The sequence below is a fragment of the Melampsora larici-populina genome (genome assembly GCF_000204055.1).
Source record: "Melampsora larici-populina 98AG31 unplaced genomic scaffold MELLAscaffold_61, whole genome shotgun sequence".
Taxonomy (NCBI): Eukaryota; Fungi; Basidiomycota; class Pucciniomycetes; order Pucciniales; family Melampsoraceae; genus Melampsora; species Melampsora laricis-populina.
Genome location: NW_006768825.1, coordinates 482787 through 497307, shown reverse-complemented (window position 1 = coordinate 497307; position 14521 = coordinate 482787). Strand labels below are relative to the sequence as shown.

The 14521-nt window shown below is 40.4% G+C and overlaps 5 protein-coding genes across 5 annotated transcripts; 3 read left to right on the top strand and 2 right to left on the bottom strand.

Annotated features, from left to right (window-relative positions):
• Nucleotides 1-153: 153 nt before the first annotated feature.
• On the bottom strand, nt 154-2575 carry MELLADRAFT_118135 (uncharacterized protein; the record flags this gene model as incomplete). The annotated part of the gene is made up of 5 exons (XM_007416500.1): nt 154-696; nt 774-895; nt 975-1251; nt 1335-1557; nt 2433-2575. 5 exons carry the CDS (start codon nt 2573-2575, stop codon nt 340-342), a joined length of 1122 nt encoding a protein of 373 aa, XP_007416562.1.
• A 1337-nt stretch (nt 2576-3912) lies between these two features.
• MELLADRAFT_112112 (uncharacterized protein) lies at nt 3913-7757 on the top strand (the record flags this gene model as incomplete). The annotated part of the gene is made up of 8 exons (XM_007416512.1): nt 3913-5091; nt 5180-5568; nt 5650-5823; nt 5908-6667; nt 6748-6846; nt 6913-6973; nt 7411-7476; nt 7600-7757. 8 exons carry the CDS (start codon nt 3913-3915, stop codon nt 7755-7757), a joined length of 2886 nt encoding a protein of 961 aa, XP_007416574.1.
• Nucleotides 7758-8010: 253 nt separating this feature from the next.
• MELLADRAFT_68057 (uncharacterized protein) lies at nt 8011-10529 on the top strand (the record flags this gene model as incomplete). Its single annotated transcript, XM_007416513.1, has 8 exons — nt 8011-8568; nt 8660-9036; nt 9127-9291; nt 9391-9580; nt 9685-9976; nt 10058-10170; nt 10247-10333; nt 10431-10529. The coding sequence occupies 8 exons, from the start codon at nt 8011-8013 to the stop codon at nt 10527-10529; spliced, it is 1881 nt and encodes a 626-aa protein (XP_007416575.1).
• Nucleotides 10530-11740: 1211 nt separating this feature from the next.
• On the bottom strand, nt 11741-13126 carry MELLADRAFT_50508 (uncharacterized protein; the record flags this gene model as incomplete). The annotated part of the gene is made up of 2 exons (XM_007416499.1): nt 11741-12096; nt 12145-13126. The coding sequence occupies 2 exons, from the start codon at nt 13124-13126 to the stop codon at nt 11741-11743; spliced, it is 1338 nt and encodes a 445-aa protein (XP_007416561.1).
• Nucleotides 13127-13489: 363 nt separating this feature from the next.
• On the top strand, nt 13490-14316 carry MELLADRAFT_112109 (uncharacterized protein; the record flags this gene model as incomplete). Its single annotated transcript, XM_007416514.1, has 2 exons — nt 13490-14258; nt 14300-14316. 2 exons carry the CDS (start codon nt 13490-13492, stop codon nt 14314-14316), a joined length of 786 nt encoding a protein of 261 aa, XP_007416576.1.
• Between the last annotated feature and the right edge of the window lie 205 nt (nt 14317-14521).

Here is a 14521-nt window from a genome sequence, read left to right as displayed (position 1 = left end):
TGTGACCAACTATGTAAGAAGATAAAACAAGATGTGAAAGGGATATAAGTAAAATGAGATGCCACTGATGGCTATGAAACATACTTTTCTGTTGATCAAAACAAAACCTATTTGATTTAGGTACAATGAGAAAATTGACTTGGTGATCTTGTTGATTCACAACTTTTGAATTTCTGGTAGAATTTCATCATCATCACAATTTAGTTCATGTGAGACATAAATATCATTTCGATAAAGATTTTAAAGGAAACCTACAACAAAAAGAAAAAAAAGCAAAAAAAATTCATATTGAGAGCAAGAATTGAATTAAAAAAATCCAACTTTTTTTCTGTTTCGCTACTAATGAAGTTCACCACGAGCTTGAGATTTAGCCACAAGACTTAAAACTTTACATTGATCAGCTACATCTTTCAAAACACTCAAGACTCTTAAATTGCCTGTACCAAACTCAAAACTATCATACTTTAATCCTTCATACTCACACCAAGGTTTCACATACTCTTCTGTAACTTTTCTCAGGTTATGACGTGGTAATCTTGGAAACAAATGATGGGTCACTTGTCTTTGTAATCCTCCGTGTAAGAAATCTAGGTAGGATGGACAACTAACGTCCATGGTCGTTCGGATTTGTCGGTGTGCGAAAGATTCATTCAGGCCTAGGTCTTCGGTCGATTGGGCAAAGTGTGAAAGAACGATCTGTGATGAACACCAAAAGAGAAAAGGAAAGGTCAGTTGACTGAATCAGGCTGAGTAAGAGGTTTCACACAACATACTTGAACATGTAATGGGCTCGTGACTGCAAAGCTAACTAGGATATACATGAGCCTAACCGGGTAGGTCGGCAGAAGATAGATAAGAGTACCAAAACACGTCCAAAACCCCATGATGGCAAAGACTACAGAAGGAAACAGACAATGATTAATGAAGATCACAAGGTGATAAACAAAAAAAGGAGGAAAAAAGGAAATCCTCACTTTCTAAAGACCTAAATTGGTTTTGTTTTTTAGAATTAGCTAAAAAACAATACGAATTAAAAAACAAATTAAACCTTCCAAACATCATCACTATATAATAAAGTTTATGTTGATGTTGAACCATTTTGGAAGCAAATCCATCGAATTTCAAACTTCGCTTATAATAAGTTGATTTTAATGAATTAAAGAATTTAGAAGAGATTGCAAAGAATGGTAAATGTTGAATGTCTGGATCGTGTTCTGGATGATTGGTGACTAGATGATGAATATCATGATTCTAGGATCACAGGTAGAAGAAAAGGTCAGTTTGATCTGATTAGGCCATCTAGATAAGGAGATTATAGATCAGATTCGTCTCACATCACACCACCATCCAAGGCTGATCCCATTAAAGAAAACTCCAAAGAGAATTCCTAAGAATCGATCTGTTTTCCAATCACCTGTGATATCAGAGTGACCAGCATCATGAGCCACAAATGTAGTTTGATGCCACCAAAGTCCCAAAAAGATTGAAGAGATCAGATGCTGAAGTATAGATGGGTTTTTCGGTTCGTCTGGTAGGGTGCCCATGAATGATGAAATGCTAGAATTTAGGAGAGGGTAAAATGGGCTCGTGATGAAGAAGATTGCGAAAAGAATCGTGAATCGTAAAAGATCAGGACCATAGCCATAACAGAATCGAGGAGGATTATAAAGACCAGCTGAGCGAATTTGTTGATGTAGACGGCGGTAGGAGCGTGATAGGTGTTGTTGACGGATTGGTGACACATCATACTTGCTTCCAATAAGATTTTCCTGATCATTATGAAAGGTCGGTTCCAGAGCTTGTAGCTTTTCTGACATGGTCAATTCCAATCTTTCACTGGGAATTGTGCTTGTGTCGTGTTGGGTTCGTGATTGGCTTGATGTGGGACTCGGTTTAGATTTAACGCGCCTCCGAATTGACTCTTTTGGTGAGCTCATCTCAACGGATGAAGTGTCTTTGGTATCATGACTCGAGTCTGCATCCGCCGTAGCATATCCAGAATCGAGATCATGACCATCAATACTAGAATCGGAACGGGCGATCGGTCTAGATCGAGTTACAGGCATAGGCCATAATCCAACTTGGATCGGAGGATTCAACGGTTTCCATCCTTGACCGTCCTCTGTGTCATTCCAATCCTGGAGTGAAACTTTTCCAATAATGAAAGATTTCATTTGATCGAGAACTTTGTCTGGATGATAAGCTTCAATTTCATCAGTCGCATCACGTCCTACAAAATGCAAAATTGCCATGTCACCACCAGGGTGTTTTTTGAGCCATGAGTTTAGCTTATAGACATAAGATTTATGAAGCACACTAAAAACCACCGATCAGGATACATTGGACATTCGATCAGTTTGTGTTTGAATCTCAAGCTTTTAATTGAAATCAGAGTGGATAGAAAGATCGATGATTAAGTTATGATGACGAACAGCACATCTCCATTTGCTATACGAGCTTTAATTTGATCTCGAGTCAAGGTCAGGAGTCCTAGTTTCTGATTTGATTGACTAGTATTTTGAGACTTGTAGTCATCCGAAGAATTGAGGTTGGTTTGAGGGATTCCTGATTCCATTCGATGAGATTCCTTTTTAACAATGCTGATGATTTATTATTATTGAACTTCTATAATGATATGGCGATATGATGAGAATGATAAAGTGATAAGTTGACTATAAATTTTTAAATCTTTTCACCATGTATGCACTACAACTTCACCATTTGAGGGGGAAGCTGTTCTTTCGGCTTAACTCGGTTTCCCATCAAGCTCAAACTTGATACCGTGAGCGAAACTTTGTCGCAGCAACGTAGCGTGAAGCGCCATCATGACGTCGCAACAACGCCTCACACCCCGTCACTGCTAATGCCCTTGGCCCGAGTTAGGTAAAAGTGATTCGGTTCATCTTACCCGACGGGTTTCTCTCGTACTCGCTTTTTGCATGACCAGCTCTTGCGAGTTTCTTTCTCAAACTCACTTCAACAATCTCGCTTTAATCTTCTCTCAACGCGTTTTACCGAATACATACTTTGCTTCTTGTTCCCTCAAACAAAACTTCGTTGTGCATCTGAATCGATCGGTGTAGCATTCGATGCTGGTTTCCGATCTGCCTTCCATGCTCACTATCTCGATGCTAATTTATCGAGAGCCTTGCAAAAAGGTTTTATCGACCCAGGGCAGTGAAGTCGAGTCAGCTTTAGTCAGTTGCTCCGAGATCAAGAGAAACGAAGAGTTTTCGAAAGCAAGCCCATTTCTGGATGGAAAGCCTTAAAAGGCAAGCCCGAAGGGTATTTTGACGATTATAGCAATCACCAGAAACAATAAAAGGTAACGCAGCCTACATCGCCGTGAGGAGTTTTTGAGAGTATGATGACCGATTCAATCCAAGTAATGCTCTCAAGTTATCATGGAATTTTCAACATGAGCTAAGCTGGTGTTACACTGGATAATTTTCCTAAAACCATCAATGAGTCCACTTGACTCTGGCTTCAAAATTATACGCCATGTTTTATGCGCTATCCTTATCCGGTGATCTACACTCTTCAGCAGCGGGGAGATGAAGAAATTCTCTGCCGAGCATGATTCGGCTGAAGAGGAGGAATCTCACTGAGCTTTACAAAAACTGCTGCCTTTTGGAGAGGCCGATAAAGGAAAGACTTGAGGTTGAATGGAAAACCAATCGCGCCGAGATGTCGAAAATATCAAGATGCGTAAATATGAATTCTTGACGGAAATGGGAGCCAAAAGGCTTATTGTTGTAGATGCAAACCTCAAGCTTGAGGACAAAGAGAAGCCGGGTTTAAGCCTTCACCTTCAATCATTCCAGAATTTCTGTTACTTCCAACTACAACCTCACTGGTGTTCAACCTTCAACCCTTCAATTTCTCATATCGTCATCTTGTTTCATCGTTCAGATGCCTCCCAAAAAACCCTCACAGAAAAAGGCACCTGTTGCGCCTGTAGCACATCCCATCCGACATACACGAGTGACCCGTGCTTCTCAAGCGGCTTCTCGGGCTGCTTCTCAGGTTGCTTCACAAACTGACAACAGCCAGCAAGCTGAACCGAGTTTACCTCCACCTCCAGGTCAACGAGCTCCTCGTGCTCGTCAGGCGGCTTCCCGGTCGGCTTCCCAGGTCCTTTCACAAACCAACGACAGCCAGCAAGCTGAACTAAGTCCACCACCGGCTGGCCAACGAGCTCCCCGTGCTTTCCAGACTAATTCTCAGGTCTTTTTATCAACTACCAACAGCCAGAGAACTGGGCAAAGCCCTCCATCACCCTCAGGCCAAGGAGTTCCCCGTGTTTTCTGGGATACCTTTCCGGCTCCATACCATGTTCCTTCACAAACTACCGACAGTCAGCCAACTGGACCAAGTCCACCGCCGCCACCAGGTCGAGGAGTTCCCGATGGTCTCCAGACTAATTCCCAGGTTGTTTCACAAACTAGCAACACCCAAAAGACTGGAACAAGCGCACCACCACCACCAGGCCAACGGGTTCCCCGTGTTTTTCAAGCTGGTTCTCAGCTTCTTTCACAAACTTCCAATAGCCAACAAACTGAACTAAGTCCCCCACCACCAGGCCAAGCTTTTATCAAACCCCAATTAAGAGGACTAACAAAGTCAGGTCAGAAGCGTTCACCTGATGACGAACCTTCAGAATCTAGCGGCTCAAATACGGCTAGGAAAAGGTCGAAGATCGATCCGGCCTCATCCCAGATCCCAATTCGAAAACCAAGAGGAAGACCTAGGAAGGTTCCGAAAGATTCTCAAATCAGCCCTCCCTCGCAAGACTCCGCTAGAATTATTACTGATAGGAAGGGTAAGGGAAAAGCAAAGCAGGCGCTTTCAAGTTCATCAAGTGACTTGCGAAACTCTGGTAGAATGCCTACCAACAGAAAAGGAAAGGGGAAAGCAAAGCAACCTCTTCGAAGTTCCTCAAGTCTGGAACAAAGAATGAGTCCGGTGCAGAATCGTGCTTCGAATAGGTCACCGGATGAGATGCCCGATTTAAGATCCGATGAAAATGCTTCTACTGCCGATGTATCCCTTCGAGCTGCTCTCAAGGCGGATGAATATCGGGAACACTTCGTAAGCTCCATGGTCCTAAACCTGCTCACCAATCATATTCCTCTCTTTTCATCCTCGTTATGTTCACTGATTGGTATGAATGGCTTAGGAAATCTTTAATCAAGTCCGAAGCCACTTGTCCCAGCTCCTTCCCGACGAGGCTCAAGAGGCACTTCAAATCGTCATGGACCCCGAACACGCACTCTTTATCCCTGAGGATCATGAACTTGATGAATACGTGAAGTGCTGGAGAAAGCGCATAGAAAAGATTGATCGAGCGCACAAGACAGTCAGACGGGCGCACAGAGTGATGCTTTGGAGCTCAGTTGTAGAAGTGATCACAGATGTAGAGGAGTGGCTAGAGTCCTGGAAGCCTGATCGTTCTCCTCCCCAAAACCAATATGCTGGCAGGGTGGAACTTCCAGATCAATGGCTGATGTGGAAAGTTGAGGCTCTTGTGTGGATGGGAGATGTACACAATGCGAGAGGGTTATATCCGTGAGTGTATTTGAATCGAGAATCATCCTTTCGAAATCATCAAGCTGCGATACTTTCTCTAACTTGTCATCTATTTCATAGTCTCCTAACTCCCGATTCGGACTCGATTGATCGACGCGATCGGTATCGAGTGGAAGGTCTGATCGAATTTTCCGATCGAGATTACTCAGAAGCCATCGAATATCTGAGCCTCGCGGTGGACGGTTCCGGTGATTACTTCGGGCAGCAAAGCGACCGACTCGAAGAAGAGCTGTGGTACGGCATATCTTCCTCGTCTGTAATGCAATCACAAACGATCTAATACTTCTGATTTGCATCATGTTGTCAACGTTGCTTCAGGAAATTGATAACTCGCGCCTATGAACTTCGAGACTTCGAAGAGAAGCTTGAACTTCATCTCTCCGAAATCGATACAGAAGATGAACCCACACATTTAGGTTTGGCACTCAAAATGATACGTGACATGACAGATCAACCCATGAGACTTATCGAGTTACCCATGCGGCTTTGGTTACGTGAGACTTTGTGTAAGCTGTATTGCCATGTGGGTCATGTTTTCCTAGAATATCTCTTGGATTTTATCTGTCGGCTCTCGATTGTAGCTGAACCATTTCTCATCTTTTCTGTGAAACAGAGCATTCGCGCACAAACAGCCTCCGATGTGGCTCAAGACATGGTTTGTATACGCAAAGAAGTTCAAGAGATAAACAGGATGACCGGATTCAGATTTCATTCACGAAACCAAGTTTCTGAAGCGTACAAGCAACGCGTAATAGCCGCATACCTTTATCTTGCTCGCTCAGAGGAAACGCATTCAAAATTGCACATAGCCCGCCACAATTATAAAGTTGTTGAAAAATTACATCGAGAAGGATGGGGAGCGAAGGGATTGATTAATTATGATCATCTGAGTGAAGAGATACAAGCTGGATGTGCGTTACGAGACCCCGATAGTCGTCAATTATCACCTGTATCACCTGATTCACCTGATTCACCATTGCACGCAAGTCATCCTCCGACTCCAAATTTCTCCCGGTTGTCCACTCGAATTGAAGGTGATCGACTTCCGACATTTTACGATTACAAGCGGTATTATGCTGTACGCACTTTTCCAGCTCCTCTTTGCGTATCGTATAAAGAAGTTTAAATCTTACACTTACATGATCAATCTGATTCTAGACACTCGGACTTGGTCCTCATGTCGATTACTGGGAGTTGAGAACCCGATATGACAAATTGGGCGCACGATCATGTCATTCAGATTACTTTCATATAAGGGTATGTGATCTTTTTCGTCATGAATTTAGTATACAAATCCTCATCGTTTGTTTGTTTTTTGTCTAGCTTGAAGAAGCTTTCAATGTTTTATCTGATCCTTCCAAGCGACAGGAATACGATCAAAAGTGTGAGACTGAGCTCCCTCCGTCCAGACTAGGGATCTAGTGGATGGTCTACTCCTTACTTTTGGAATCCTCGTACAATTTTTTTCTGGTGTAAACGAAGTGGATCATCGTCTTGGACAGGATGCATCATTTGGCTATGGTTTTAGTACCGTTTAGAGACATGGCATAGCAATATGGGTTCTGTGTACAATTTCTTTCCTGTATTTTCTTTTTTGTCAGTCCAAACCACATAGACGCATCAACCTCATATATTGTTGGTAAATAAGTATGTATTGTATGCGAGGATCTGTCTACATATCATTATAAGCTTTGAATTCATTTATCATTAATTATTATTGACAGTTGAACATAAGATCAAATGATGACACAGATCTAAGTGCAAATGGCATTTATTTGCCAACAAATCAAAATCTAATTCGCGAGTGAAAATGTCATACAGACCTTTCAGTGGGAAAAGCTGGATGTGCGAAGAAGAAGGATAAAGTGAAACAAAACACTCTGAGAAGTCTGTCATCACTCTTCAAGTGCACTTTTCAATTCTCTTGGATGGCCGTCTTTTTTCAAAAGTGTCCCTTTTGATCGTCTAATGTTGATCTTGTTTGTTTGCATATTTGGAATTACACCTTAGCTATCAAGAAAGCCACACGGTGCAGCTTCCTTGAGTTGGCTGAGTTGATTCGACAGCGGGGAAGGTGTCTCGAAGAATGGCACTCGGTAGCGCAAAACAAAAGATCATTTTCCATATGGAAGAACAAAAGCTTCGGTCTAGATGTGAGAGCCGGTTAAGGAAAAAATCTCGCCAGGCGTCAGAAGACTTCTTGGGTTGACTTGAAATCATCAAGTTCCAATTGTTTGAATGTAATGACGGAAATGGGAAACAAAAGGCCCCAAAACAGACCTTGAAAGCCTTGAACTTCACCTACCATGGTTATCGTTTTACTTGAAATGTCCTCAGCCCCTATATATCTCATCAAGCTACAACCTCATTACTTCCATCTTTCGATTCCTCATTCAAATTCATTTTTGTACATTGATCAAAATGCCTCCCAAAAAATCTTCAAAGAAAACTGAGGCTTCAGCACATCCATTCCGACATACACGAGTTACCCGTGCTTCCCAGGCTCTTTCACAAGCTAACAACACCCAACCGACACAATCAGATACCCCACCGTCACCACAACCTAAAGCTATTGTTGGATTAAGACCAAAGCGAGGTCAAAAGCGCTCATTTCTTGACCAGGATGAATTCTCAGAAGCTAGTGGTTCGATTACGGGTAGGAAAAGGTCAAAGGTTAATCCGGCCTTATCCCAAATCCCAAGTCAAAAACCAAGAGGAAGACCTAAGAGGGCCCTCACGCTTTCTCAATTCAGTCCTCCCTTACAAAGCTCTAGTAGGATTCCTATTGATAAGAAGGGTAAGGGAAAATCAAAGCAAGCTCTTTCAAGGTATTCGAGTGAGGATCTTAACCCGGCGCCGAATAGATCACCGGACATACAAATCAATGTGATCCCTGATCTATCATCCGACGAATATCCTGCTCGGCTTGACGCAATTTCTAAATCTAGTAAGAAAGCTCATGAACCCCTTGAATCTGAGGTGGGCTTTTTTACTCTAATCTGATCTCACGATTTCATTACTTTTGATTCGATTCTCGTTAGCTTAACTGATGTTATTTTTATCTTTCTAGGATGTATTGCATGCAGTCCGAATGAGAATATCATTACTCCAACCTACAGAAGCTCGAAAGGAGATCTTTGAACTTACCAAAAATTCAGATGCTAAACTTCATCGGCTTCATGATGAACTCGAGACTTTAACTACATGTATCAACGAAATCAAACGAGCCATAAGTACTATCAAATCAGCACAGAAAGAGCTTGCTTGGACCACAGTTTTAGAAGTGATTGAAACTATGGAAAACATGTTGTCCAATGGAACTCATCTTCAATCACCGGCCACTAATACAACTGATCAAGAGGTTCAGCTTCCAGTGGAATGGCGTTTGTGGAAATCTGAAGCTTTGGTTTACTTGGGTGAAGTACAAACTGCCAAGGAAATCTTTCCGTGAGTTGATTTTGAGCCTCTGAGGTAGATAAATTTACATATTCCAATAATCAATCATTGAATCTTCTCTTGGATTTACATCTTTCATAGTCGTCAAGCTGAATCAATTGATAAGTATTATCGCTACCGAGTCAAAGGACTGATTGAGTTTGCTGAACACTCTTACCAAGAAGCCCTGATCTCTTTTGACCAAGCGGCAAACCGACTAAGTCTCTCTCACTCAAAGGAGATGGACAGACGCGATGGAGAGGTGTTGTAAGTGATCCTCAACCTGCGCTGAATCTTAAGATGAGGAAAGAACTAATAGAGTTCAAATGTGAATCGGTCTCTGGAATTTATTTTCTTTTTACTTAGATATCTCATGGAGCGCGCAAAAGAACTTCAACGTAGGAAAAATAAGCTTTTGACTGTCCTTCGCAAACGATCTGAGCCAAAAGAAACTTATAAGGCTCTAAAATGGATACCTAGGATTATGGCTGACTCGGATGAGTCCCTTGAAAGTCCATTTCGATTGATATTACGTGAAATTCAATGCGATTTGTCTGTGAGGATTTGTTTCATTTTTTATTTTATTTACTTTTTGATCAGTTTTGACTTTCAACTTTCTGCTCACTTTGATACACTCAATTCTTTTTCGATGTTTATTAGACCTTACATGAAACATTTGAAGATGATGGTCTATCTGATCTCAGAGCTTACATTCAAGAACAAAAAATCGAAATGGGCGGGTTCAGATTTGATCGAAGAAACAATCTTCCAATCTCTCATCGATCACACATCTTATCCATATACTTTTATCTTGCACGTGCTGAATCTTATGGTGATGATTTTATCATGAGTAAACATCATTTTGATATGCTTGATAGATTAGAAAAAGAAGGATGGGGACCTTTAGGAATTATGGGAGCTGATAGATTTGATCCAAAAATAAATGATCCGGGTAAGTTTGAAAGCCTTAAAAAGAAAGTATATAGACCAGAATCACTTACTTTTTTGTCAAATACACAAACACCATTCATAGATCCTGCAAGTCGACTTCCTACTCCAGAACTCCAGGAGACTTCCTTTGAATCTGAGGGCCCACCACCTGCCCAAAAAATAAAGACATTCAAAGATTATAAGGGCTACTATGCGGTTAGTATCTCTTTGGTTTCATGTCATCAAAATAGGTGATTGAACTGGGGCACTGATATCATGATTCTGATCACAGACTTTAAACCTTACATCAGGGGCAGAATACGATGAGATCAAGAGATCTTATAAAAAACTTTCGAAATCGGAATCGTCTAACGCAAAGGTATGTATCCTCTAACTTTTCATAAATTTTCAAGATCATTACTTATCATCCATCACTCTATTCAAACAGCTTCAAAAAGCATACAATGTACTTTCAGATCCTGTCAGACGAGCTCAATATGATGAAAAGTGTTGGAATTCCAACTAGACAAACTCATTTAGCAAAACTTGCATGTGACCTGGTAAAATGGGATTGAGATTTTAGTAATCACAGAGATTGAAGAGTTTTCTTGAATTACGCAATTTATGTGAAGATTCATATTTTTTGAACTGTTTTATCATCTTGTTTTTAAAATCATTCTCTTTATATATTATTGAATCTCAGATATTTTTAGTATTTCTAAGGTCACAAAAAGCAAAGGAATGAGTGTAAATTATTTTCAATTGAAGTCAAATTTGTATTCCTATCAATTCCAAATGTTGTTGTTTATATCTATCCCACTCCACTGGTCTTGAGCAAGAAGAGGAGGTATAGAGGTGAACAGTGACGGTGTGCAAATACGACTTTCAAAGAATAGTCCTTTCTCTCTAGCAATTAACATCAAGCGAGATCTTAGTACAATCATCTTCTCGAACACCATGTCCACTTCACACCACAACCTTCACTTCCACTTCAACAACTCAAACACAGCTCACAAAAGAACAGATGAGTCTAAAATCTCATTCATTTTCAAAACTCAAGATCAACTTATATGCATTCCTTTCAATTGTCAATCATGGAATCAAATGAAACACTGACACTTGCCTCAAATATACACCTGAGTAGATGATATCACAGACATTGTTTACTACTCCATGTTGAATTTCATACGGAGCTTGAATAAATGTGAATCGTCCAACATGTCTCAGTGGCTCAATTCTGGCCAAGAAGTCAAATGACAATCATCCTGAAGCTCCAGTCTCAGAAGTGTTTTTACAAGTTGGTGATTGAAAGCCAACTCACTCTTTTCCTTGAGCACACACAAAAAAGGAATGATGAAAGATATAGTGATGAAGTGATTGTCTTACAAAATCAAGTACACACTTCACTTATGAACCTTATCACTCTTTATAGCTCAATAAACTCAAACCTAAACACTCAAAGTGAAATTCAAAAAACAAATTAATTCTCAAGTTCTCGCTGTGAATCTCATTACCGCTCGATATAATCTTTTTATCATTGAAAAAAGCAACACACATCACAATTCACATTTTAAATTTCTTCATCTTATAGACTTCGTCGTACAAAGATATCTGCTCTCAAAAAACCCTAAACATAACATACACCACACACACAATAACCCATTTCCTATCTATCAATCTCAAAACAATTTCAAACAACATCAAAAGAAACAAAAAAAACCCATCTCTAATTTTCCATAATAAAAGAAAAGAAAAGCCAAACTAAATTTGATAAAATTAAACTGATCTATTGATTTGAATTTTTTAATTTCCATTCATTCCAACCAGTTTCACCTAAAACAGCTCTACCTAAAGCCTGTTTGACATCTTTAATCAAATCACGACAATCTTCAATCCCAACACTAAGTCTAATCAAACCATCATCAATACCTAATCTTTGACGATGTTCAATCGGAATACCAGCATGAGTCATCTTAGCCGGTACTTCTACCAAAGATTCTACTCCTCCTAAACTTTCGGCTAAAGTAAACAAATCACAATTTTTCAAAAAGATTTCTGATCGATCTGATGCCATGGAAAAACTAATCATGCCTCCATATGGAAATCCTTGTTGGATAGAATATCCTTCTTTGACGAAGCTTTCTTGGGTTTGGGTTGGTAATTGATTCCAAGCTAATGTAGAACTTGTACCTAAACCAGGATAAGAGAGTTTAGAAATCCAACCTAATTTCTCTAATGCTACAGTCTTTAACCATTTCGATAACTTTAGTGCATTTTCACCATGTCTTAACATTCTGATTTCTAAGGTTTTTAAACCTCTTTGAGCTAACCAACAATCGAATGGGGAAGGAACAGCACCATGAGCGTTTTGTAAGAATCGAAGTTGATTGATTAATTTTCGATTAGATCCAATGATGATACCTAATAAAACGTCTGAATGACCATTTAAATATTTAGTAGCTGAATGAATCACTAAATCTGATCCTAATAAAATCGGTTGTTGATAAATCGGACTTAAGAAAGTATTATCGACAACTAAGATTATGTTATTTTGTTTAGCTAGTTTAGAAATCGATTGGATAGGTGATAATCTTAGAGTCGGATTACTTGGACTTTCGATCCAAATCAGTTTGGTGCTTCCATCTTTTCGTATGGTTTTTTGGATTTGTTGACAAACTGATTCGATGGAATGAAGTTCATGAGTCGAAGATAAATCTAAAAAACTAGTTTCTACATTGAATTGAGTGGCTACTTTAGTTAAATAACGATGAGTACCACCATAGACATCAGACATCGCGATCACATGACCTCCACTCGGTACTAATCCTTGAATCACAGTAGCTGTAGCAGCTGAACCAGAAGAAGTAGCTAATCCCAATGGTAATGGTAATCCATTAGGTTCGATTGGAATAAGTTCATTGACTCCTTCTAGAGATGAAACTAAGGTTTCTAAAGCTAATCGATTTGGATTTAATGATCTTGTGTATTCGAATCCTTTATGAACTCCAATTGAATCTTGTTGATAAGTGGTTGATAATGAGATGGATGGGATCACTGCTCCTGTACTTTGATCTGGTGATGAAGCAGTATGAATTAATTGAGTACCAATATGATACTGTGATGGATTTGAAGTGGTGATGATGTTTTCTGAACCGATGTGATTGTTGGTCATTTTTGGATAGTTTTGAGTTTTTTAAAAAGTTATGATTTGTTTTGTTTTGTTTTGTTTTGTTTTAGGGAACTACTAAAACCAGCCCGCTTTAAAACCTGCAACCGCCCGCTTTTGTTGACTATCACATGTCTGTTCACAGCTTTTGACACCTCAGAGAGCCGGACTTCTCATCAACTCTCACTCGAGACTTCTATGAAATAAAGCTGACATAAAGCGGGCGGTCAAGTAAACTTATTGAAATCACATACACTATTCCTCAAGGAATTTTACAAGTGAGAGGCAAACTTACAAGTTATAAGTTCCTCCCTCTTGCTCACAAGAAGGAGGAGTGAGCAAAACTATCTGCCTTTCAACCTAACCAGCATGCCTGAATCTTCCCACAGACACCAACACAATCCAGCTTCTGAAAGTCCGTACAATAACCCCGATAGTAATGCACCTCCATTTTATCAGTACCCCGCAAATTTTGGCTTTCACCCAGTTACATTGGCAAATCACCAAGTAGCCTATCAGGGAAATGTGATTTCTCCCAATCACACCGTCTACCCACCACTTGTTGGGACTTATCCAGCAAATCTTTGGCCCCATCAAGGCCCCCCTCCCTTGTCACCTTGCGCATCCATCCCTTTCAGCATTAATCAAGGACCAGTTGAAGTTCATCCTCCCATGACTAGCTACGCACCCAACCTTCCTGTTCAACAACATCCGTACCCTATGTTCACCTATCCACACACTCAAATGAATGTAGCAGCTTCTGAGTTCTTGCCTCAAAACTATCTTCCTCCTCAACCAGTGGCCAACCATGTTACTCACAACAATGCGATGACCTTACCACAACATCTCTACTGCAGCCCTTCTCAGCATATGTACACCTATCCGCACACTCCAATGAACAGATCAGCTCACGAATTCTTACCTCGAAATCCTCCTCCTCCAGAAGTCATCCGCCATGTTACTCATGATCTCAACAATGACAGCCAAAACGACCATGATCAACATCATCAAGTAACCCATGCAGATCCCGATGGGGACTGGGAATTAGAGGAAGATGAGATTCCAGAAACCGAGATGACAAGCACTGTAAATGAGTCTGGACAAAAAGACAAGAATGTCGAAGACGATGAGAATGACAGTGATGATAGCTTGGATGAAACCTTGAATGCTGATGAAAAGTTTACAAGAGATCCTGATTTTCCTATTGAAGGTCAGTCCAATCTAATAATAATATCTCTGTGGTTCAACACTCAGCTCATCACATGTATTGTAGGTGCTGCTCCAGCTCGCTTGCTTCAAAACCCGATTGTTGGAAAGCAATTCCATTCAATGCATCATGGATTGATGTACCTTCGAGCAGTGGCACGACACCAGGGCTATTCACTTGCAGTAACTAGTCAC